This window comes from Protobothrops mucrosquamatus, unplaced genomic scaffold (assembly GCF_001527695.2).
Source record: "Protobothrops mucrosquamatus isolate PMUCROS unplaced genomic scaffold, P.Mucros_1.0 scaffold126, whole genome shotgun sequence".
NCBI lineage: Eukaryota > Metazoa > Chordata > Lepidosauria > Squamata > Viperidae > Protobothrops > Protobothrops mucrosquamatus.
The window spans coordinates 248,704-275,990 of record NW_015386493.1 but is presented as its reverse complement, the minus strand read 5'-3'; the positions used below and the strand labels follow the sequence as shown (position 1 = coordinate 275,990).

The 27,287-nt window shown below is 36.0% G+C and overlaps 1 protein-coding gene across 1 annotated transcript in view; it reads right to left on the bottom strand.

Annotated features, from left to right (window-relative positions):
• MYO10 (myosin X) overlaps nucleotides 1–27,287 on the bottom strand; it is a 106,055-nt gene that overhangs the window by 56,838 nt on the left and 21,930 nt on the right. The window contains exons 3-18 of the mRNA XM_029283541.1: nucleotides 21,480–21,667; nucleotides 16,541–16,675; nucleotides 13,517–13,641; nucleotides 12,514–12,527; nucleotides 12,337–12,421; nucleotides 11,214–11,317; nucleotides 10,324–10,453; nucleotides 9,856–9,974; nucleotides 8,271–8,417; nucleotides 8,053–8,153; nucleotides 7,767–7,833; nucleotides 6,351–6,443; nucleotides 5,872–5,940; nucleotides 4,934–5,016; nucleotides 2,617–2,725; nucleotides 1,808–1,888 (exon numbers count right to left, since the gene is read on the bottom strand). Coding sequence (XP_029139374.1) covers nucleotides 1,808–1,888; nucleotides 2,617–2,725; nucleotides 4,934–5,016; nucleotides 5,872–5,940; nucleotides 6,351–6,443; nucleotides 7,767–7,833; nucleotides 8,053–8,153; nucleotides 8,271–8,417; nucleotides 9,856–9,974; nucleotides 10,324–10,453; nucleotides 11,214–11,317; nucleotides 12,337–12,421; nucleotides 12,514–12,527; nucleotides 13,517–13,641; nucleotides 16,541–16,675; nucleotides 21,480–21,667 — 1,650 coding nt within the window. The remainder of the gene's footprint in view (nucleotides 1–1,807; nucleotides 1,889–2,616; nucleotides 2,726–4,933; nucleotides 5,017–5,871; nucleotides 5,941–6,350; nucleotides 6,444–7,766; nucleotides 7,834–8,052; nucleotides 8,154–8,270; nucleotides 8,418–9,855; nucleotides 9,975–10,323; nucleotides 10,454–11,213; nucleotides 11,318–12,336; nucleotides 12,422–12,513; nucleotides 12,528–13,516; nucleotides 13,642–16,540; nucleotides 16,676–21,479; nucleotides 21,668–27,287) is intronic.

Sequence of the window (27,287 nt, the reverse complement as noted above, 5' to 3'; positions counted from 1 at the left end):
TAGTGATTTTTCTTTTCAGGAAAAAAAAAAATGACAGCGTTACTTTCCTCAAGAAATTCATAGTGTTCATCTGATAAATTCATTTATTAGAATAAATGAAACGTTATTTGCAATGCTCTGATTCATTATTTTGACTGTAATCATTGGGCAAATGCTTCTGTGCTGGAAGAAAAGAAGTTGGAAACAACTGAACTCAGAAACGAAGCATGTAAAACTAAGGAGAGTCCAGTAAAGTAATACTAATCAAAATCAAGATTCAATAGCTGACAATTAAGCTCAAGATAAATAAGAATAATTTGTACCAAGTTCTAAAACCATCTCTGCTATCTTCTCAAAAACTGATCTTCCCTCCACAGTTCCTATGATCTTTAGGGAAATGCAACTGTTTATTCCACGAGAAATAAGTTTAAATTTAGAAATCACAAACTTGGAGAAATGAAAATATGCTATGTTTTGCTCTTCTAGTTCTCCCATGCTTTTTAAATTCCCATATTTGGAAAACATTGGCCTGAATGTAATAAACAACATCTAACAATTGTAATCAATAATATTAAATAGGGCAATTTAGCAAAAAGATTTTAAAAAATATTTCCTAGAAGAGCCGCACTGGCATTTTTCTGAAAAATCACAAAAGTATTTCATTTGTTCTAGGATGATCTCTAAATCATTTAGGTATATAGGATATATACACTTAGGTATATATTCATATGATTATAGTTCCTCTGGACTACAAAAGAATCCTTGAGAGATAATTGATATGCAAACCCACTCAAGAGGCAAAGCTACAGATACAAGTATTTACACAAACATATATATGGGCTGAATATCTGGGCTGAAAAAATCGAGATGACCCTGAAAAGAATGAGGGGCATAAAAAAAACCCCTCTCTTTGCTTCCATCTAATGCTGGTCCCAGTTTTGAAGCCCAGATATCATAACCTAAACATAAATATTACTTGCATATTATTTGAAAATTAAAAGAGTAATTATTCAAAAACTATCCATTAAAAATTGCTTTAATAACCACTATATTCTGACTGGAATCATATTGCAGGAACTCCTCGCTTACCAACTGCAACTGGGACCAGCAACTGCATCGCTAAGCAACACAGATATGAAGTAAAATATGTGACCGCACCCAGCTTACAAAATCAGTTCTGGATGGGATTAAGCAAATCACCTGTGGTTGTTAAGCACAACCCCATATGACCGCAACTTGTGACTCCCTGCCAACCTCCCCATTTACTTTGCTTATTGGAAGATGGTTGCGAAGGTTGCCAATGGTGGTCACGTGATCATAGGATACTATGACTGTCATAAGTGCATGCCGGTTGCCAAGAGACTGAAGCACAATCATGTGACCATGAGAATGTTGCGATGGCTGCAAGTTGAGGATCAGTTGCAAATTTCCTTTCTCACTGATGTTGCAACTTTGAATGGTCACTGTATAAACAGTGGGTAATCAAAGCCTACCTGTATACACTTAAGTTGAAATAATGTGTATTAAGCTTATTAGAGCTTACTTCTGAGTTAAACATTTCTGGAAGTGTTTTCTAACATCTGTCTTACTAGATCACCTAATATAAACTACAAGATTCTATTAAGATATATAACCTTTAGAGTGAACACAGCTTTGAAACATGCCAGTGACTCGCCAGCTTGTTTAACCATATGTAACATTATTTAGAACAGAATCCTACCTTTCTAATTGCAAAAACAGTCCCAAAAGATATGTTAGATTTGTATCTATGATATCAATCTATAGATACATGGTGAATGATCCAAGGAAAATGCAATCTTAAGCTTACCTTTTGCATATTTGGCTTGATACAGCGAACAAAGAAAGGGTTAGATGTGCTTAATGTTGCCATTAAGGAATGCAGCGAATCCTAAAAAAAAAAAGAGAGAAAGAAAGAAGGGTAGTGTTAAATTTCCAACCCATCTCAGAAAAGTTTTCTTAATAATCACAATAGCGTCACCTGGTGGCACAGTATACAAACCGAACTATGATTTCCTTATACTTTTTATAAAAAATAATTTCTATGACACAGTAAAATTAATCATCAGACAGATAAAATAAATTTTGCTACACTATGCGTAACGTGCTCATCCTTATCTGATGAGGGGTGTCAATGGCCTCAAAACTGACAGAGTTGAATAAGATAAATATTTAAATCAATTTTCACTTATAAAATTTACACTGCAAAACGATGTTCAATTGCTCCTGAACTACAAGGACAGAGATTCTTTTTATGCAGAGTATATTTGCCCATAGAACTGCAGAGTAAAATATCAAATTTTGCTTTATCAAGAGATAAACCTAAAAAAAAGTCTGCTTTATCTATAGGGCAGGCTTACACCTAGAAGAAAGGCTATTGGTGATTATGCATGGCATCAAACCAACTAGGAAAACAAAGAGTGAACAACTGGTTTCAGCCAAGAAATACATATTTTATTTTAAATGATCAGGAAAACATTCTGAAAAAAAAAACATATTCATAGTTGGAGACAACAGTCATTTTTTTCTTAGTTGAAAGTGATTTGATAGGAGATTTAAGCAACAATAATCTACAAAACACAATGTCTGGAAAAGCTCAGTGGATGATAAAAAAACAACCTTAAATTGTAAGCTGACTGTGGGCTTCCGATGCTTGCTCCCAGACTTCAAAGTATCTTGACCACTGCGGCTTGAAACATGCTCAAATAGGTCATATATGAAATCAAGGCTGAAACAGGAATTTACATAATGTTTAAATAAGTAAGAAAAACAAAGACTTAAAGTAAAGTCTATTATACAAGCACTGTTCTTTCCTTTAAAAATACGGCTGCTTTTTTATTGATACTTTTCCCATGGCTTCTCTGCTTGAAATGGCTGACAATCCAAAATTGGACACTAAGCAGACTTATGTACTGTCATTATTATTTCGTCTGAATCTAGGAGCTGAATCAAGATATATACTGACCAGAAAAGGACTGTCAGCACATTACAGAGAACCAGATGAGGAGATCATAACCCCGTCATCTCATATTACATTAAATATTATCTCTCACATTTTGTGTATCCCAAGGATATTCTTCTCGTACCTATAAAGAACACCTTCTTACGTTTGCTGAACAGGCATATAGTGTTGAAAGTATATGTCATAATATTTTTGTTAGCTTTTAAGAAGCTACAACTCTCTGCTGCTTTTACCACAATGGATTAATGAACTAAACTAAACCTCTTTGCCCCTGTTAATGGGATGACCAAATACTTTTATTTATTTTTCAAATTTATTTGCCACCCAACTTACAGTTCAGGCAACTCTGATTTAACAGAAATACATCAGAATCTGAAGTTTTCTAGGTGTTCCTGAACTGTCCCTAACACCTAATGTCCAGGTCAATAGTGACAGCTTCTAAGAATTGGTTAGTCAGCAAAATCTGGAGAACATGGATTACTTATCTCTGAAATACAATAATCTCTTGAATATGGTACTGAGCCTCTGAGGGAAAGGGCATAAATAAAACTAATTGTACATCTATTTATTTTAGAAAACAGTTGTGCTATCATTCCATATTAGAACTACTGCTCAAGGTATCATACATTATTTGTGTAAAGAATGTTGTGTAATAGTCTGTTAAAGAGGGATAAGAACTAATTATAAAAAAAATCTAGATTCTGGATGTTTATAATAAAGATTTGGTTTATTCTGATAACCATGAATTTATTAACATCAAACTCTAATAATAAAATAACTTCCATTTGGAATACGTCTATAATATAGATATTAATATCCTTTGCAAGAAATTCTTTTTGGCAAACACATAATTTTGTGTGTTTGCCATTATATTAGTCTCTTCACATGCTGTAATTTCACATATTATGCTCTAATTATGTGTTTATCTTGTTTGGCATTTGTCTATCCTGAAAAACCCACCACACTCAGATGAGTGTTTAAACAATAAATATTTTTTTTTTTTTTTTATTTACACAATTTGTATGCCGCCCTTCTCCCCATGGGACTCAGGGCGGCTCACAGCATATTAAAACATGAGAAGCATATCAATCAGAGACTTCTTTCCTCTCCAGTTTAGGATTATATCTTTATGAATTAACTCAATGGAATTTACAGCTTTTATCTTGATTGCATTTTTCTCTAATTTATATATCTATACACATATAGACATCTATTCCATTTGCCTGTGTTTGCCAAATATTTTTTTAGGTGGTTCCACTTTTTATAAACAGAACAATTTTTTTATACATTCCTCCAAAATACTCACTATCCAAGAATTTGTACTGAAAAGGCTCATGAATCACTGCTAGAATGACATTCAAACTTTACATTAAATACCTTTTATGAAATACTCTGAAAAACTATATCCATGTCAAATATATACACCCAATGAAATGTAGTACAGATATTGTTTATAGCTGGATTCTTCAAACGTGATCACGCCTTAAATCAAGAAACATCTGGTTGTTTTTTTTCTGAATATCACTAAATCAAAATTACGGCTGGTATTTCTCATGCTTCAGGATACCTTTTAAAATGCCATTTTATTACAGAAAATGGGAGAAAGGTAAAAATGCTTAAAGCAGAATTTGAATGTCATTCTAGTAAAAAGCCCACTCCCTTGACCTGCAACATTGCATAATATTGGCAAACCATTCATAAAATTAACTCCATCCCATCATTTAGGGAAGACAAAGGTCTGGCATCTCTCTGACTAATCAAGTATATTCAGAAACGTAAACATAAGATGGCAGCTCTACTATCTTTGTTCTTCTCTTTAGAAATACAGTACTTTCCAATGTACAAAGTATATTTTAAAAGATAAATAGACAGATAAATAGCTTAGGACTGATTTCTACATTTTTCCCTTCTTTCTGAACCTACAGTGTTCAACATTTTAACGAGGCCAGGATCTGCGATTATGCTACTGATTACCTGCTTTCTCGCAATAAGTTCAGAAGATCATCCCTAAAAGTGTCCCTGTTTTTCTCCAAAATTCCCCTTACATCATACTGAACCTGTTTGAAAGAGTGAAAAAAGTAACTTTTTAACCTGTCTTATTAACAATTTCTCACAGAGGCACTATTATAAGGAATAGAAAAATATTTATTTATTAATTTTTATACAATAATAATAATAATAATAATAATAATAATAATAATAATAATAATAATAATAATAATAATGATGTTGTTGGAAGGGACCTTGGAGGTCATCAAGTCCAACCCCCTGCTTAGGCAGGTAACCCTATACCATTTCGGACAAATGGCTGTCCAGTTTCTTCTTAAAAACTTCCAGTGTTGCGAGCATTCACCGCTTCTGGAGGCAGGTTGTTCCACTGGCTAATTGTTCTAACTATCAGGAAGTTTCTCTTTAGTTCTAGGTTGCTTCTCTCTTTGGTTAGTTTCCATCCGTTGCTTCTTGTCCTGCCTTCAGGCACTTTGCAGAATAGCTTGACTCCTTCTTCTTTGTGGCAGCCCCTGAGATATTGGAATACTGCTATCATGTCCCCCCTCATCCTTCTCTTCATTAAACTAGACATACCCAATTCCAGCAAAATTACTTTATAAGTAACTGAAGTTGGTACACATACCTAATACTCCTGCTCTTTCTATATTCCTCACAACAGCAACTGTAAAGTTGGTTGGTCTGAGAATGAGTGAGTGGTCCAAAGTCACTCAGCCAGCTTTCTTGCCTAAGGCAGGACTCGAACTCGGTCTCCTAGTTTCTAGCCAGCACCTTAATCACTACACAAAACTGGCTCTCACATAACTCAAAACTTCATTTAATTTGTAAATTGTTGCAAGATAAAACAAAGCTGCTCCTGAAACACTTTTTGGAAGAATTTCAATAAACATAGAAAGAAAAATTACCTCCCCAGCATAGTGTTTCACTCCGAAGTTGTGGATAGCAACTCTTGGTTTCACATAAAAAGGATTGTTCTGTTGATAAGAAGAACAAAAATAAGTCAAATCTGTTTAGTTATAATGAAATATAGAAAAAGGGGAAATCTTCTCTCAAACTATGCTTCTCAGAACTTGCTGAAAGATGATTTTTTTTAAAAAAAATCTGCCATGTTTAATTATTAGACTTTTTTTTAACACTGTAGCTATACAGGCACTATGTAATGGCTATACAGGCACTGTGTAAAATTAAATCTCCTTCAGGAAAGATGTAAATTAAAGATGACAAAAAATAACTTGATCTATTAATTTCAAGGATTAATAAATAAACATTTTAATTTAACAAATAGATTTGCTCAGTGAAAACCCAGAATTTTAACCATCAAAATTTACATTACTGTATTTGAAATTCAGGGAATTTATAAACAAATAAAAAGAACATTACTTACTGCATGCTGAATGTGTAACTTTGCCAACAGGGTTTTATCCGTAGCTTGAGGAAAGTGGCTCTCCTCATTGATCAGAGCCAACAAACCAAGTTTCTAAGCAATTAAGACACAATAAAAAAATATGTTAAGTAGGCCCCATATTGTTCATGCTTCTCTCTCTCTTTCTCTCTCTCTCTCTCTCTCCCTCCCTCCCTTCCTCCCTCTCCCTCTCCTTCTCCCTCCCCCTCTCTCTCTTGTATAAATGGGAAATATATAGATATAGATATATAGATATTATATGGTGTTATAATTGAAGTACACACAAACACACGTATATACATACATCAAGGACAATCCTGTTTGGCAACCTTTTATCATATGACAATGGAACAGTAACAGAGAACATGACATAGTGTGACATAATTGGCCCACTATGTATTTTTCAATTTGGGCAAAGGAAAGGAAACATGGGATTGTTTTTTGTCCCCCAAAGTTCCATATATGTGTGATATGCCAGGAGCCCCAACCTATGGGCTACCTGTCCTACTGGTCACCAGGCTGTGGGACAGGCTGGCCAGTACACGCACACACACACACCACTCGTGCTAGTGCCTGCAGACCCATTTGTGCATGTGCACAGGGCTAGTGGTGGCGGCTAGCACCTGCGCTCCTGCACAAGTGGAGCTGCTAGTGCGCAGGTTGCACGGCCTATATGCGCATGCATGCAGAGGCTAGCAGCTGCAGCTAGCACCTTTGTGCATGCACAAATGGGGGGCGCTAGAGCTGTGGGTTTCGCGGCCCATTTGCGCATACATACGGGGCTAGTGGCAGTGGCTAGCTCCTGTGCGCATGTGCAAATGGGGCCGCTAGCCCTGTGTGGGTGTGCATGGCCCCGTTTCTGCACGCATGCGCATGCACAAATTTCCCAGCTGCTCCCATTCCCTCCGGGCCACCAGCATGAAAACATTGGTGACCTCTGTGATATGCCATAGTAGTTTTAAGACATAGTAGTTTTAGGCAGTTGCCTTTGAATCCTCTGGCAGGACAGACTTGCTGTTGAACAACTAGAGAAAAATGTATCAGGAAACACCCTGGTATTCCTAATAATAAGTCATATTAGACATTATAATAAAGTACTTAATTCTCTTGATTAAAAAGACAAGGGAGTAAATAAATAAACATTTTTGTATCAAAAAGAGCTGGGAGGCCTAAACCCAACCCCAGGAACAAATAACGAACCCCATTTATTAATAGACAAGAATTAAAAATATGATGAGGTGAAATCTGTAATTCAGCTGTGCAAAAGTAGTACACTTTTCAAACATTGTGACTGAACATATGACATACAGTATGCTATAATTTGAGGTAAACAATTATTATTACTAAATCAATATTTGCAAAATCCCCCTTAAATTTTAGACTACTTTATATATCTACCTTTTCAATAAGATCCAAGCATTCCCCATTATCTGTCCAGTCAATGTCTTCCCACTGGAGTCCTTCTCTAAGAAAACCCAAGAAAGAGATTTTATTAAATTGCACAAACTATTTTAGTTGTCCAAGAGAAAGTTGGATGAAAACATGCATCCTTACAATAATGGTACAATTAATTTTATGGGGAATCAAATCTCTAGAAAAACTAAGCTGAGAATGAAAAACAAATGGATTAACACAAATATTCAAGCTATGGCAGAGAAAATAAATCACATTTTACAATTCTTACCTGCTATATTCTAATTGCTCTAATGAAAAAATGTGCTTGTTGAAATATTCCTGAAGTTTTTCATTTGCATAGTTAATATTGAACTGTTCAAAACGATTAACCTGGAAAAAGATAAATCATAAGGCAATACTTAGTAACTGACATTCTTAATCTGCAAGAGGAAACGGAACGATGTTTAAACATAAAGTATCAGCTACATATAAATTTTTGGAACATACCTCGAAATTTTCAAATCCAAAAATGTCTAAAATGCCAATGGACTTGAAGTCATCCTTGCCTTTGATTCTGCTGTTGATTTTTTTAATAACCCAGGCAAAACACTGGGAATAAAGTGCCATAGCTGCTGAATCTCGGCTATCTATAGCCTGGTGGTGGATAATAAAAAATAGATTATTTTATGACTCAATGGCATTCCTCAAAGTAATGTTTCTAAGAGATATGACAAGCAATGAAATACATATCCCTGTACCTTATTACTACTTTCAGCACTAAGTTTTCCCTCTCATTTTGTTGCTGTTATGCCTGAGAGTCAGTGTTAATTCTTGGTGACTGCCTGTAGAAGTCCCTGCAGTTTTCTTGGAAAGATTTCAGAAGTGGTTTGTCATTGATTTCTCCCTAGGGCTGAGAAAGAGTGACTGGCCAAAGGTCACCCAGATGGTTTTGTGCTTAAGACAGGGTTAGAATTCATGCTCTCCTGTTTTCTAAACTTTGAACTACTGGTTCTCTTTTTCTATCCCCTAACTGCTGCCAAATAGATACACATTTTTCCTATCTTCCTATCCTTCACTTATGACCATAATTAGAATAGAATAGAATAGAATAGAATAGAACAGAACAGAATAGAATAGAATAGGAGCTGGAGGGGACCTTGGAGGTCTTTTAGTCCAGCCCCCTGCTCAAGCAGGAGAACTTATACCATTTCAGACAAGTGACTGTCTAGTCTCTTCTTAGAAACCTCCAGTGATGGAGCACCCACAATTTCTGAAGGCAAACTGTTCCACTGGTTAATTGTCCTCACTGTTAGAAAGTTTCTCTTTAATTCCAGGTTGCTTCTCTCTTTGATCAGTTTCCAACCACTGTTTCTTTTCCTGTCCTCTGGTGCTTTGGAGAATAGTTTGACACCCTCTTCTTTGTGGCAGCCCCTCAAATACTGGAATAATGCTTAGGATTGGAATCTCAGTCATTGGGGGAAGCAGTCATTAAGCGAGATGTCCACATGACTACTTCAATCAACGACTGCAATCCTGGCACTCCTGGTTGCAGTCATTAAGCATACCGAGTAAAAGAGGTGCTTGCCGGGAGGATTTCAGCTTTGCAAGGCAGATGGCTCTTGCTCTCAAGTTCTACAGCCCACCAAAAAAGTTCAGCTCCCCTCTGTGCATATGGGGGAAATCCTCTCAGGTACTGCAGGACCAGAGCTGAAATCCTGAAGAAGTCATGTGACCACTGTGTGTGTGTGATGTTTACAACAGTCAGAAGTGCTTTCCAGGCTGTAAACCACCCTTTCTGTGGCCACTGTAATTTTGAACAGTCATTAAACAACCAATCTTCCTTCCTGAACAGAGCTGATATTTCCACATGAAACTAAGTGCAATTTACCAGGAATGGACTGACCTGCCCTAGGCTTTAATGTAATGTTGTCTCTCTGTAAGAGTACCAGTGGCAGATTTTTTTCATATTAAACATAGTATCTTTTGGGCATGCATATTATTTAGACTTCTGGAAACTACACCACAGTAGAAATAGAAAAATGAGATTTTTTCCCCCGAGATCCTAAATACTATATACAAAAACATTCTGTACCTGCTGTACATTAAGAGGTGTTAGAATTTCTTCTCCCCTGAGTATCATTGATCTCTGTGTCAGTGCTTCAGTTAGCTGTGTTGAGTCCAGCCCAAGTAACTCTGCAGATCTATTCAGAGCTAAGAACAACAGAGCAACAAACTATAGTAACAGAAAGAGCTACTAAAAACACAGTATTATTTGAGATGATTTTAAAAAACCAAATAAGCAATTTACCATTCATAAGTATTATTTCCCCTCAACAGAGTCTTTTTCCTACATAATGCCATTCTCCAGATTATCTAAATTACATTTCAGAGTCAATCCATATCAATGAAAAAGTTTGAGAGGACTGAAGAGATAGGAAGTTAACTGAAACTAATTTTGAAATTTGTCCCAAGTTCTAATTTAAATTACTCAAAATTTGAAATCTGGAAAGACAGGAAATAGTTATTCAGGATTATACTTAGAAAAATAGCCATTTTTCACCTGTTTTGAAGGACACCTGTGCTCCACCAGCAGTAATAAATTCAATATTGCCAAGATGCAAAATGCCAGCAAGGAGCCTAAGAACATCTCGTACCTCCTCTGTGGTGAACTGCATCACTTCCATTGCCGTCTAGAAAAGACACACAATATGACTGAGCCTTTGAGCTCATTTGTATCACATAATACCATCCAAGTATCTGCCATATACGAAGAGTGTTAAAAAAAGTCTCCTCAGAAGGTTGTGTTTCTCAGAAATGAGCATGGTTTTAGCCACATGAAGCCTTTCCTTATTTCTTGCCACTTCAATGTTGGGTTGCAGGGAGAAGAGATTCAGATCACAATGAAAACCCATCATTTCCACTTGTTTCTCAGTTTGCTGTATATGCTGCATGACCAGTCTTGCTTGGCTCTTCTGGCTAATGAGCACTTCTAAATAAATCCAGATATCATTAAGCAAATTATAACAGAGCAATGCTTCAGAACCAGTCATGTTTCTTTCTTAAAAATAGATCCAGAATCCACAATTTGTAATTAATATGCAATAGAAACTTTTTGTTGGCAGGAGGAATATAATTATATTTGTTTGTATAATTTCTTTGTAAAGAAACCAAATATGTGCTTTTCAGTCTTTCATGTAATGCTTGAAAATTTGAAATATAAGCACTGGAGGTAATGGTGGGGATGCTTGGTTGTTTGCTTGCAGAAGTTTTGTTTCCCAATTAAGTATCATCAGGCACCATCATCTTCAAGCAAACAACCAAACTAAGAGAGTACCAAGAACTCTGCAACTCAACAATGCGCTACACATATTTTATTCCTAATTGGAACTACTAGGGTTTTCTTCCCCAGACCTTGATAGGAAGGATGAAAAAAAACCTGGTCAAACTCACAATGACTTCTTTGAATGCTTCTGCATCATTGATTGTCTTGTCTGCTACACATCCAGACTGGTTCAGGTAGTGATAGTTCTCAGGTGCAGATAGGTAAAATGCATCTGAATAGAGGAAAAACATTTATATCATGCTATATCTAATATTCAAATCTTCTTAAAATCTACAAGAGAAGTAACAATCAGAATTTTTATTGATTTCTTGGAATAAAGAACTCAGGCTTGTTCTACACACTGATGATTTTCTGGAGATTAGTACCAAAGTACTGATAGAGTTTTCTACAGATGTCTCTCCCCCCCCCCCCCCCGACGTCTCAGCAAGACTTCCTCAGTGAAATAGTTCAGAAGTAGGGATTGTAACCGTAATCTCTGTAAGATTGAAACTCAGGGGGGTTGGTGATTGGAGTCTTCCTGGGAGATGCCAATTAAATGATTGCTGGAAATGGTGTTGTTTCTGTTTTGATTGGTGTGTCTTGCTTGCTTGCTAAGCTGGATATGATCCACCACCCAGATAGACAACTGATCCAGGCTATATATAGCAACTCCTACAGAGGCTACCAATATTGTTGGAACTGTTGCATTGAAGAAGCCATGCTGGGCAAAGTGGTAAAATATCTGCATAAAACCTGATCAATACCTTGGCATTAATCTCCCAAAGCCTGGAGAACCTGACTACAATGTGTGCATGTACATCAAAGTTTGTTTCAATTATTTTAACACTGCTTTATAACTTCACTTAAAGTATGGAAATAGATTAAAATAGGATACCCGCCGGAAATAACAATGTTCTTATGGACTTCTTATACAATATGTGTTATATACATTATGGACAGCGATATAGGGACTTGGCGCTCAATGTCTTGGTAGCAAGTGGACACCATAAGTACACTAGTATATTCTCCTGATTCCCATTTTACAAAAAAACCCTACTTCCTATACTGTTTCTACTCTATTCAAGAAATTCTGTCCTGTTGCTATTCCCTCATGATTCAGCTACTCATGTTTAACAAGATGTATAGCATGGGCAGGAAAGAATTCAAATTTTCATGATTGTTATTGTGATACGAAGAAAGTATGTTTTCTTTTGGAAAGAGCCATTGTTTAAATACAAAACTGAGTCCCACCTTTCTTTTCTCCTTCAATCCCTGCCAGCAGGGCATAGAATATGTGATAATTTCTCTCTCCTGGATTTTGCCTTACTACTCGATTCTATGAGACAAAACATTTAGAAATATATTCAGCAAAATCCTTTACATTTTTAAACAATTCAAAATGTTAGGAAAAAAATACAAAAAAGTTACCTTTTCTAATAAATCTTTAGAAGGCATCAAGTGAATAGGTCAAGGAACAAAATGGTTCAGTTGAACTTGTAAAAAATGTAATGTATGTATTATTTTTGCTAGAATGTTTATTCAGAAGAGTATTCTTTTATATTAGTTTTCTTTCATTTTAAAAGTTCATTCATTATATATAAGTATTAATTACTATCTTTTTATTGGCAGCTGATCTCAGTGTCTGGTGATGAAATATATTGGTAAAAGAATTAAATAAACCACACAGGAAACAGATCCAGACATAACATGTAAAACTCTCTTTTTCTTTCCCTCTCTCTCACATGTATCTTTTGTTTGCTATGAAGAATTAGTACAGTACTCTCAATCTTTCTGACAAGGTTTAAAAAAATATGTTCAATTTAAAAGGATTAGTTACTTCTACATTAAGGAGTACTAATAGAAAATAACAACCACCTTAATAGAAATTTTTCCTATTGAGCCAGGCAACAGGACCAACACAGACTGAAAAAGGGAAACATATCTAGGATTAATTAGAGCAGACCTGGCTCAGTTTAATCACTCACTCGCTGATACACTGCACAAAAAAATCAAGTGCATTATCTTCTTGATTTTATAAAGCTGAATATAGAATTTAAGCTATATTTTAGTTTTCTCTAGGCAAAGGTTGCCATCTAATTGTTAAGTTTGAACAGCTTTACTTTGAAGATTAAACGAATGAGTGATAAAAAAAATTAAAAATGTACATTTTCTAATTTTTTCAAGAAAGCTTCCTACATTAAACCATGAGAGAAAGAGAAGAGGATTTTTCAGAGTTTTTAATATTCTAATGTGCAATTTTGGAATAAAGTAAAATAGACAAGCTGCCTTTTTTCACCAGATAAATAAATTTAACACCAGATAAATAGATTATATGATATATGATATTGAGAAACACACACACACACACACACACAGAGAGAGAGAGAGAGAGCTCATACAATAATTACAAGGCACAGAAAATGCAGGATACAGTCTACAATTTTTCCTCCCTGAATATTGCCTTTCTGACAGACGTTCAGCTGAACAAATTTCCCAAAGCGACTAGAGTTGTTGTTGTAAACAGTCTTTGCATTGCCAAATGCTTCCATAATTGGGCTGAGGTAAAAAGAAAGAGAGAGAGAGAGACAAAATTATTAAATGTTTATGAGTCCCATAAAAATGATAATAAGTCTTACTGATGGAAATCTTGTAACGCTAACAAGCATGTTTTAAAAAGGTCTATTCAAAGTATAAAATATATCAAGTCATCTCAAACAAGTCATGAGCTCCTAGTATGTTTTTAAATATTCCTTGAAGGAATAATATATCAGAAGGGGAGGGAGAAGGAGGGGAGAACCGGTTGGGGTGTCAGCGCAGCAAAATAGTCTAGACAAGAAGTCACTCTGTGAGATAGATATTCTCTAAATGTGATTTATAAATAAATAAACATAGGCAAGAAGCTTGCTCAGAAGGACTAGCTCTACTTTACTGTCTGGTTACATTACATTAACAGACTCTTGCACATCTGAAAGTTTCTTCACATGGCCTTTACAACCCAAAAAACTAGGAAAGGTCCCTTCTGAGACATTTACCATGTCCACATTCCTGCTGAGGGCTAAGCTGCCTCTTGTCTGACCTGGGCCTGGAATGACCCACTTTAATTCAGATAATTATGTTCATTTTTCATCATTCAATCATTCATAATTGAAATGTGTTTGAGACCATATGAAGAAATGGGATGGCAATCATATTAAAAAGGACATAGGTAAATACCGAACTGTAACCCGATAAATGACAGAAACAGTGGATATAGTATAAACATCAATCACTTTACTATCACCTTAGTAAGACATAAGGGTAAAAGATACTCGAGGCTTCCATGTCAAATTGGACAAGATAATAAATGCAGTATCAAGAAAGGAAGACTTCTAAAGGGTGGTGGGAATGCTGAATTTGGAAAAATAAAGAAAAATGGACTATGTTAAGATGATAAGGTTTTGTGAAGCAAATTATTTATTCACAAATACTGCTTCAAGCAATATAGAGATACTGAATATTTGGACATCACCAGATGAGCAATACTGGAATCAAACAGACTATATAAAAGGAAACAGATAAAGAGAAATGCAATCTAGTCGGCCAATACATTTCCTAGTACAAATTGAGAAGGCAGTAAATTATTGGTATAAAATAAATGGGTTAAAGTTAGAATATTAAAGATAGAGAGCCAGCAAGGAATGGCCTAGAGAACTTAAGAGCCAGAATATAATATAATAAATGTAATAAACATAACATGGCCTAGATTCAGTACAACTCTGTGATGCAAAGAGAAAAATGTTATTAAATCATGGCATAAGCAACATTTTGCTTTCTATATGAGGAAGTATAAGGATATATATTGTGCTATAGAAATAGAGAAAAGATTAGTCCTAAGTAATGATCAACTTAGATAAAATTATTCAAGATGGCATCTCGGTGACAAAAAAGATCAGAATTGCTAAAGCAGTGGTTTGGCAGTGATAATTTATAGCTGTGAAAAAGTTGGATACTGATTAAAAAAAACCCTTTAAATGAGACATGGAGACCGTTACTAAAGATACCAAGAGTAAGTAGTAAGAACTAATCAAAAGCTCCTGGAAAAAGTAAAGATTGGCAAGATGTACAAGAAGATGTACATTTTGGATACGTGATGTCAATGGATGACAGCCTAGATGGATGACATTTGTTATGGTTGAGAGAATTAGACGAAGGAGAAGACAATGGATAATATTGAAATACAAGAAGAGGAGCATCACTGGGACGTCCCTGAAAAATTGTATGTTATGCCACAGATCACATAGTTTGCAACTATAATACATGATATTGGTTCCACTTTCCCAAATCAGGACCAAACGTATATAAAAAAATGTTTCCCTCATGCTGGAACCATGCTTAAGGAAAAGTAATTGGAAACAGCTGTAACACAGCATGCCCCAAAGCACAGTTATGAACACTGTTGTTGTTGTTGTTGTTGTTGAATGATGCTATGCATCTAGCAATATTAACCTAACTCAAACCCTTGGTGGAGTGGTTGGGGTTAAGGATCTCCACAGCATATTCAACAAGAGGTTGGCAACTGTGAATTAATAGTGCAAACCAATTCAAGCTTGAGTAGAAAGGATGTCTTTTCTTGCCTTGATAAATTGCATGAAAGATAGTTTGACCAATGATAGCCGGTTGCTGCTATAGCAGCATCTGCTAAGAAATCACCTTATTAAATGCTTTATGATACCACATCATTTTTTTAAAGATATATTTCAAGAAAATAGAAAAATGTATAGTATTGTGTCAACATATTGCTTTTACCTAATTTAAAAATACTTGTACTGAGAAAGAAAATAAACTTTAAAAAACACACAATTTCTAATCCATTAAACTATCAACAACTTGACCAACTACATATAAAAATGTAAGAGAGGCTCAGTTAATTTCCTAGTTCGCCTACTGCCTAGGACAGCGGTTCTCAACCTATGGGTCGTGACCCCATTTGGGGTCGATCGACCATTTCACAGGGGTCGCCAAGCAAGGCTGTCCGCCATTTTTTTCCCCTTTTCCGGCAGGTGCCTTACCTCCCTTGGGCTGGGCCAGCTGGTGGTCGGCCTGTTCTGTCTCTGCCGCTTGCCAGCTACGCCTCGGCCGGCGCAGGAGGCGGAACCACGCATGTGCGGCGCTCCCGGGCAGGGAAAGTCCTCAACTTATGACCGGTTGGGTAGTCCCCGACTTATGACCGCTTTAGTCCTCGACTTACGACCGGTTGGGGGTCGCGGCATTAAAAAGGTTGAGAACCACTGGCCTAGGAAATCACCTCATAGAATATTATATGGAATTAGATGACATCATTTTATCTACTCATCCCTGGTACTGCTAATAGTTTTGTATTCTATCAGCAAGCAGGCAAGTTTCTGCTGAAATAATTTCCTCCTGTAAGTCTTCTTTATTGTTTTCCTTAAGAAAATGCTATGGCACACAAATATACCTGCTCTCCAAAATGGCTTGTTCAACGCTAGCTATTTTCTCCATACAAGAGAGTTCTAGAGAATGTTGGCTTACGGCAGACAAAAACTTGAGAATCAACTTAGTGCTCTCCGTTTTACCAGCACCACTTTCACCACTGGAAGACAAAAAGAAAAAAGAAAACAAGTCTACAGTTAGTCAGATTACCTTACAAAAAGATGAACATTTGATGTAGATAAATATCTTATGAAAAAGGTTTTCGACCTGGGAGCAGTGAACATCTCTGCCATTTTTATAAGCTTTTATATGGTTTTTCACATTGTTTATGCTAAAGAAATGGTCGTCAGTCAAGGATAACCTGCATTTAAGTTCACATCAGGTCTTACTAACTGCCCTTGTCCTAAACAATGGTCCTAAATTATCAATGAGAGATGCCTGGAATGTCTACACAAAAGGAAGCAAGAAAAACTATATACAACAGCAAATATTCCTAAGGTAAGCAATCCGACAATGCACTGGACTGGTCCTAATTCTGGCTGCAGATATAAGGAGCAATGGTATATCACATGCTAATGTTAATATATTGTTCTCTTACCACCCTTTGGATAAATTATTATACTCACCATGGGAACCTCTAATTCCAATATGTTAAAAAGCTGATTTCTAAATAGAAGTGTGCTTCACAACCAACAGAAAAATAGCAGTGTATTTCAAATAAACTTCATACATAAATCCTTGGACTTGACTTTTCTGTAAAGTTCTGATCTTCAATGAGGTCACCATATTAACATTTCATATTTTGTTTTGACATACTAAATCTCCCCATGAACAGTTGATTCTTGTTCAGAATGAAGTTTTCTTTATGCTTTTGTTGGAAAACAAGAGTGTTTGGAGGTTTTCAAAGGATAACTGGAGGCAAAAATCCAATACCAGATATACAGTATGCTAAACCCTGGGTATAATCACTTCATCAGTTAAGTTTTTTCTTCCTGCTAAAACATTGCCCTAAATCTTAGTTGCTTAGGAATAAAAAAAAAAATCTGAACTCTTTTATTTATATCATCTGCCTTGTTCATTAACAACAATCATTATGAGCAGCTGCAAGGGGCCCTAACTATGTACAAGGACAAGACAAAACCTATCAAAAATGGCACCAGGCTAGCAGGAATATTATCGTCACACATATGTACAAACATGCCTTGCAGTTTATCCCCTCCAGAAGGTCACCTTCTCTGCCTCCACCCAGTGAATTAACTGAAGCTTGAAGTATTTCAAATATCATTGGTCAACCACCTTTATGTTATAAACATATCATCTGTATACTAGGGGAGAGAGTGATGTAAAGGCCATGATAATGGCTTAAACCAGGGGTCTTCAAACTTGGCCCTTTTATGACTTGTGGACTTCAACTCCCAGAATTCCTCAGCCAGGCATGCTGACTGAGGAATTCTGGGAGTTGAAGTCCACAAGTCATAAAAGGGCCAAGTTTGAAGACCCCTGGCTTAAACTCTGAGGAAACCCCTAGTTAATTACTCAGTCTTTTATATGTGTTTTCGAAAGTCAGTGAAAATAACACCTTTTGCTAAACTTATTCAAGAGTGCAGAGTAACTTTCCCATTTACACCATATGTTCTGATGAAAAATCCCCCAAAATGTAATAGCTATTACATTTTTATGGCAATTCAATAAAGGTATTGCCCAACTGTACATATTGTTTCAATAACACAGTAGATACCACACAGCAATATATCATAGGACCACACTCCTAATACTTGTCTAACTGAATAAAATTCTCTTAAAAACAACAATCCAATAACTCATTATAATTAATACAGTCATTATAGTATACAGTCAATATACTAAATTCAGTATGACCTGCAACAAAATGATAAATAACAAGCAGCTCCACTAGGGGGGGTTGCTGCCTTTAAAGAGCAATGCACCAAATACATACGGGTAGCTATGATTCCTATAATCTACATTACTATACTTACAGAAGACCAAACAAAATAATTATGTTAATATACAGTATAATTATAATCAATCAATCAATCAATCAACCAATTAATTTATTGTAACTGCTATTCTGGAGAGCAAGTATCGTACAACAACCAATAACATTATGGCACAGAATAAATTATATTAACAAAAACATCTCATTTGTAGCTATACAATAGTCAATGTGCTATGAAGCACTGATCAGGATCAGATACTGTATTTCTGTTTGGAAGCAAGCCCTGCAAAATCTGAACATCAATGTCTTCAAATCACTGTTTCATTGTCTCTTTAATTTTTAAATTGCCTAGAAAAGTCATAGCCCCTAGAGCAAATTTCTGCCCAAAAGCCTTTTATCCACTAATTTGCAAGCCATAAAGAAGCTTTTTTGTTCCTAAGCTTCCAAAATCTTTTGTAAAAAGGCTTCAAAACATTGTAGACAATTGAGGTGGTCTTTCTTTCTAGCTGCAGCAGCTAGAAAGAATCAATAATACTGGCAATACCAATTCAGATGTGTGACAGCTAAGAATGCATTACATCACCTTTATTGTTTGTTCTGAACCTATAGAAAACAATGATGATATACAGTCCCTACTGAATGTGGAATAAAATAATTCACTAATAGGACATCATGGCAGGTTTTATTAGCTGGTGCCAAAAATTGGGCTACCGTTGAAAAGATTTTCTGCTTTCCCTGTGAAAGATGCATTTGACAGTTTCAACACACCCATCTTTCTCTGGCAACAACATCTGTCTTCTGCTTTTGCCCATACTCTGCAGCAACCTGCCTACATTTAAATCACTTAGTCATTAAAAAATAAAAACCATAAACATTAGCGTAATCTCTATAGCTAGTTTCATCCACAGCCTTCACATTCCAATTCATAGCAATTTTTGAAAATCAATCTTTATAAAGAACAGGCCGAGCTGCTAATAGTGATGAGAGGTACAGTTGAATATATATGATACGGGTGGTGAAATTAAGATAAAAAACTAGAAAACATTAGTTTCTAGTAATAGCTCAAGTTGCTTTAAAAGCTTTTACAGTTCACGACTATATTATCTAAAGGGAACAGGTATTCTTAGGGGTTTGTACCTGTGTCTGTATTTGGATAGTGAGATAAATGGTATCTAAATGTGATAGACAGCCAGACAGAAGACAGATGACATCATCTTGGGTGATCTTGCTCAGTGACTACACAGGAGGTGGCCTTTTTCATGAAAATGTCCCAACTTTGGAGTTGTCTCCTCACCCTCCCCTCAGGGAGGCACATTGAGCAACTGCATTGCCTTTTCAGAACCAGTTGAAATTCTTTTCATTTCCCTACACACAGGCATTTGAGTATAGTTATTATAAGAATAACTGAAAAAAATAGTGAAAAGTGCTATAGCAGTGATGGCGAACCTTTTAGAGACCAAGTGCCCAAACTGCAACCCCAAACCCACTTATGCACCGACGGGTGCCAGGTGGGTGTGGCCCATTGGGTGGGCGTGACTGTGGTGGTAACGGCAGACTGGGTGGGACTAAAAAATTCAATCAATCAATTCCAACTTTGCAAGATCTTTTTTTTTCCCGCGAGAAGTTAAAACTGACTGATTGATTGAACCTTTTTTTTTTTTGCACACGGTGGTGGAGGCTTAAAGTGAAAAGGTTTTATAAAACCCAGCTGAAGGCCCAGGAGTGGGGCGACGGCGCGCATGCCCACAGAGAGGGCTCTGAGTGCCGCCTCTGGCACCCGTGCCATAGGTTTGCCACCACTGTGCTATAGCATTTTAAACATACAAATATTTAAAATCCAATTTAACTCGTTTGAAACATGAATACTATTAATGATACAAATTGACACCCCAGAGCTACCATTGCTTCCCAAATAATCCTATCAGAGAAGATATGTTAAGACTTTGAGGTAAGGTCTCTACAGGAGAAGGATCTCAAAAACCACAATGATGGACACAACCACGCAATCAAAGCCCCAGTCCTTTATATATGTATATGTTCATGTTGCATGCACATACAGAGAAGTGAGAGATTCACACCTCTTGGCTTTTTGTTTTCCCCAGATATCCCAGCTTTAAAAGCCAATATTCATTCAATGATCATTACCAAGACCTTCTTCCTGCATCCTATGCAATTCTCTACTGATTTTTGTTTACTGAAATCTAAGGTGTGTATTGATGGAGACCCAGAACACTGAAATAATTATTGCAACTATAATTGGTTAATCTTCTTTTAGATGAGACCCTTTCAAAGCATGGAATCCAAGACAACTGTCCCCATCAACCTGCTCTTCCAAAGCCCTTCCCATGACATGCTACTAGTTTGAGTGATTGTACATGAACATCTTTCATATGTCCTACCACACGTAAGGAACTGAAGTGCAACATTTCATTAATACAATAACTGAAATATTGTGTGTCAGAAAACCACTGAACATTGGGATCTAGTGACAAACTATTTTATCCTCATTAAATGAAAGGGTAAGTTAGGTTAAACAATAGAGAAAATAAGCAAGCTCAGTTAAAGGGATTAAATCAACCAGTACATTCAAGAATTTTCATTATTATTGCTGCTGTTATTTATGGGTTTTCTAAGGTCTTTCTTTGATCAATGTACTTATTCACAACTAGTGGTGACAAATTAATCTTCTGCACAGCATGACATAACTCAGTGAGAAAATCAAAGTGTTCAAAGTGAAATGAAGTCTAAGTTAATTGACCAGAGTAAACTAGAAACATAACTTTTATTGAATGACCACAAGACATACATTAGATATAAAGTTATTTGTCTTCAAGAAGAGATTGGGATCATGTAATGAAGCTATACCTCCATGTATTTCATTTTTAATGAGATCTTATAGAAAAGAATTAGAGTATTCCTTCTCCACCATATTCAGCAATGCAAAATTTCACATATAATCACAATTCAGCAACAAAAGCTGGAGTAATTAATACATTATTCAAAATACCTGATGAGAACACATTGGTTGTCATGACGTTTCCATAGGCAGCGGTAGCATTCATTAGCAATAGCAAAAATATGAGGTGAAATCTCTCCCAGGTGATGACGGCTGTAGTGCTCTACAGTGGTCTGATCATACAGACCTGGGATAGTCTTATAGGGGTTAACTGAGGCAACAATAGAACCAATGTAAGTCTGAAAGAAAAAAAAATAAGGCATATTTGGGTGATTTGATTAGATATACTGCTATAATCATTATATTCCTGAATTAAAAATATATATATTTGACAAGGCCTAGCACATACAAGCAGAGTAAACCCCCAATTCTGAAGGGGAGAAAAATCCCAACAGGCTGGGTATAATTTGATCAACTAAAAAAAAAACCAAGCAAATAACATTGTTTGGGAAAAGCAATTTTATGCAGAACTTGTTTTCACTGGCTCACTCTTAAATTAAATATGGTAAAATTGCAGCCTAGGATTGTAAAATGCAATAGAAGATATAAGGCACAACCCAAAACCTATTCTGGGACATTTTCCAGCAGAAGCCTAAGGGCAGGGAAAGGCAACATGTGGGCACTGATATCCCTGTGAACATCTTCATTGATTCTTCTCAGGTTTCCTGCCCCAATTTTTTTTTTAAAAAAAAACTTAAATATTTGAATTAAAAATAAATGGGAAAAATGCCAGCATCTAGGATACAGGCAGCCCTTGTTATCTGTGGTCCCATTATCTTTTGTCTTGTGTATCTGTGATAGGAAAATGCACACCAAATCTTGGTACCATAATAAATGATTTCATGCATCTGCAGCAAATTTGTTTGTATCTAGTACTTTTCAATATTATCCCTTATCCACGGTCTTATTCGCTGTTCAGCTAGAATGGAATACCACAAATGACAAGAGTCATCTTTGTATTTTTGACAAAGCTTTAAGGTATATTATGGGTAAATGAAATCTATTTATTTTGTCAATTTATATTGCCACAGGTGACATGACTTATGGCAGCATACACAATTAAGCAAGGAATTTGAACAGCACACACAATATGGCATAAAGCAATTTTAACCAGACTTGGTTTACACACACCCCAAGTCAGTCAACCCAGACATGTTCACAAGATCTACCGACCCAAAGCTATACAAAGGCAGGAAAGGGCCATTGAGATGTCAAAGGAAATGCTATTCTATATGTTAAGCACAGCAACAAAGCAGGCACATCTCTTGGCTCCCAACATATGACATTATTTCATTGACAGGACCCAGAACATGCTAATCAAAGAAAAGAAACAGGTGGCCCCATGTTTATGAAGGGTTTTATAGGTCATAACCAGCACCTTGAATTGCACCAGAAAGTACCAATGTTACTTGGAAATAATAGGATGTACCCATAACTACCAGTGCTACTTGTTTTCTGGACCAACTATAGTTTCATCTTTTCAAGGCAACCCAATGTAGACTGTATAAGGAAGGTCTCCTTTTCCAGGAATGGGCACAATTGGCAATAAGGTACATTTGTGCAAAGTCCCTGCAAGCCATAGCTGCATTGTCCTTCAAGCAGAAATTGTAAGAATAGTCCCAAATTGTATACCTGCACACTCTGGGAGAGTACAACCTAATTCAGAACTAAATATGGAAACTTTCCAGATCCAGGAAGCCTCAAAAATCAGTCACTTAATCTTCTTTCAAGTGAAGCAGACTCTTAGGCATAATGTGGGCAATCAAGAGTTGAGATATAAAACTGGGTAGCATTTGCATGTAGATGTTCAACAGGAGTGAGAAGAGAACTGGTACCTCACAAAGACACAATCAGGGATTTGGTCTTTCCTCCATCAGCACTGACTGAAAGAATCCCTGAAGGAAGGAGACCCACAATAAAATGATACCTCCTACTCCAAATCTATGAGCCAGTCCTAATGGATACTGTAATTGACTACATTAAAGACTGAATTTAAATTCAGATTATTCTTTTTTAAATATACAAAGTAAAGAGCAAAGGAAGATGGATGTTTCATTTTATGACCCTTGACAGTCCTGAACAAAGGAGGAACCCAGTGGAGAACTTTTCCAAGAAATATACAAGACAAAATGAAGGAAGATCTCAATTCAACAGGCCATCTGGATCGAAACAGTCTTTGGTAACAGCAGATGTCCTTTAAATCCAAAATTATATTATCTCTGTGTTTTTGTAGTTACATAATTGCTGTTTTTGCATTTGCACAAAAGACATAAATTATATCAAATATTCATGCACTGATGCCAAACCAAAAGTTTATTCATTTGCATGTGAGGATAATTGAATGGAAGTCCAAAGAATCAAGATTGTACTGTAATAAATAAAATAATTAGTTACATGATTTCCATTTAGCCCACTGAATTAAACATTTTCACAATGATACTAACATTATGAATGATTATCAGGGATGTATTCAAAAATGTATTCAATTGAATGTTTGCAAAAATTAGAACCACAAACAGTTTAACTAAATTTTATTTCTCACAGACCCTTCATGTAATTTAACAGTTGCCTCACTTTTCACATTCTTTAGAACTTTTGTTTTAGACAAACTCTCAAAAAACCTATTAAATGCCAAACACATTGAAAAGGTAGTGAGGCTTTAACTTGGAATCACTAAAAAGTTTATTTTAATGTTGGCAAAGATACGTATCATTAAAAAACATTTTTCAAAAATACCCAGTGGATGTAAAGAAAGATCCATCTGGTTCATGATTTTGGCTGCAACCCAAAGTACCATCCAACTAATTCTGCATACCCAAGGCTAGTTTGTGTTTTGGAAAAGTATGTGCCTAGACACACACATGCAAACACATAGAAGGAACATGCCAAATGTGGAATTTCAAAGGCAGTGTATTATATGGTGTTGTAGAAAAGTGTGCTTCCTAATGTAAAAATAAATCAGTAGTGGTCAACCAGATTCCTTTAGGAAGCCCACAGGACAGCATGGGAATTCAAAGTAATGACTTGTTTCTGACTTCCTGCAATCTCTGTCTGAATACAGAGAACAGAAGGTCCATCTTTAGCAATTTGACCCATAGTTATTGATAAAACAAATTACATTGTAATTTGAGACACAGTATATTTGACTTTGTCTCACTCTGTTGCTTCCCATTTTGCAAGCTCATTTTTCTGTGAGCCAAGTAGGTCAGCCACTGAACACAAATCAGTACAAAATATATATAAGGCAGCCCAGCACTTGATAGGCTGTTTCTTCATTTGTATCCTAAAGTGAGATATAATTTATGGTTGCATGCATGCAAGTACCCTTGATTTACCAACACTTCAGTTTGCCTTATGCTTCATTTGTTTACCTAATTTGTAAGGGACAGTGTCCAATTCTCTCCCTAAATTATAAGTTAAGTGTTTGAGGTCAAACATTTTTCTTAAAAGCAATAGTTTAACATATGATTATATGTTTATAGAAGCTTCTACCTAGTCCCATCATTTGTTACAGATAGCTCCAATCATTTAATCATGTGTTGTGTTCTCATAACAAGATGCTATCCAATATGACAGGTGAAATGTATTGAAATATTCCTCTATAAACAAATTAAATTAATACTATTCAAGAAAAATGTCCTTCTCAGTAAAGAGTAAGAAGCTTACCTTCTCCCTTCTAGAGCTGGAACAAATAAATGCTACAAAACAGACTCAAACAGAAGTGTCGAGAGGAAAGTTTGAAACAAGACTCTAAAGAACCTTTATTCTTCTATCAGCTTTAACATTTGATTCACCCAGAAGAATTGCCAAAAGGGAATTTGGTATGTACAGGTGTTTACTTCAGAGGAAACACTGAATGTATTTTTAAAAAAATATTTATAATTTATTTGAACATTTTGGTGAAAAGCCGCACACACACACATGCAAATATACGACAGTCAACTAAATAGCAAATATTGTTGCATTCCTGCACACTCCATTTCAAGAGATAGGGTGCTGCTGCACAATATGGCCTAGACCAGGGGTCCCCAACCCCCAGGCCACGGCCCATTCAGAATGTGAGCATGCACCCAGCAGGCAGGTGCACGCACAAAGCTCCATTTATGCGAGTGGCGGGCGTATGTGACTACCGCTTGTGCAAATGGAACTACATGCGTGCACACGCACTTGCCACTCGCACCGAACCCTCCCCTCACCCCCCCTGCTGGTCCGCAAAGCCGGAAAGGTTGGGGAACGCCGGCCTAGACTCATCTTGCTTATTTTCTGCTCTGCATGTGCTTTACTAAGTTATTCCCATGTTTTGTTTGTGATACTTTCAGATCTAAAAATTGAGAAATGAAAGAATGGGCACCTCTTGCAGCCAGAGGATGCACTATTCCTCAGGTCTGTGTTTTCTTATGGCAAAAACTAAAACAAACAAAACACACATAGGAAACAAAAATACGAGTCATATATTTAAACCCCTTGATCATTTATATCTGCAAAATTACCTCGATCTAAAGAAAAAGCTGAAACATCAACTGGAAAAAAAAACCACACAGAAGTTTCTAATAGACTATAGACTATCTAAAATCACTATATAAGCCTGATGGTTTCTCATTCCTTGGAAGATCAGACAATCCGAGAACTTCCTACCTAGCCTCTCACTTTTGTCATAGGTAATCACTTACCATCCACATTTAATTATGGCTTCCAAAATATTAAATGGATTTAAGCTCACTTGTAAATCAGAATTAGTATGCCAAAGCCAGTATCTAGAATATAGATGTTTCTAAAACAATATTTATCAGATTAGGAGAACAAAGATTGGAATGTTTAAAATGTTTTTTTTTGCATTTGGCTAGAAGCCAAGAGAGAATAAAACAATTCATTGTTTCATTTATCATTAATATGTAGTCATTAGCTCCCTGAAAGATCTCTCTTGGGAATAAAGCTACATTGAAAAGCATTCCATAATTAGATGGATCAAGTGTTATTAGAAGAGCTTATTGAACCAAAACGAAGATATAAAGCAAATGGAGATCCAATTAAAGTTGATGATAACTGTTCAATATATTATTCTAAAGATGCTATGCTAAAACAAGTTTCATTAGTTCTGGGATTTAAAACAAGTCATCCAAATACAGAACCTACCTAGAATGTTTAAATAAAATTACTGCAATGGACAAAACAGCCATAAAAAATAGGAATGTATAGAGAAATAGAATGGGGCATTGTTTACCATTTGTTCTTCCTTTGATCTAGGTTATCTTCTTTTTCTCTCTCTTCTGCTCTTAACTAACCCTTTACTATCACACTTAGGCCTTGATAGCTCTTAAAATCTTTTCTTAGGTTCTCTGCCTTTTTCCTGAATGTCCCTTCAGGAATATTCACTAGACAAATCAAGGAGTGTATAGGAAAAAGAGGGTCTCATTCAAAATGCAGACTTTGGCAGGATTTGGTTTATTGTCTGCTTAAATGCTCTATTCTTATTTTTCTTTTAGGCATCGAGAACTATGCACACATTAAAAACAAAGCTATCTTAAAATTATTGAGAGGAAATCAATATCACAAATAGGAGGAACTCTTTCATCACAACAGTACTGAGATAAAATTCATCATTGATAAAACTGCTTGTCCCATGTGGTAAAACCATCACTAACCTCTTGGTTATGCCTAAAAGAATATACAGGTGAAACTCGAAAAATTAGAATATCGTGCAAAAGTTCATTTATTTCAGTAATGCAACTTAAAAGGTGAACCTAATATATGAGATAGACTCATTACATGCAAAGCAAGATAGTTCAAGCCGTGATGTGTCATAACTGTGATGATTATGGCTTACAGCTCATGAAAACCCCAAATCCACAATCTCAGAAA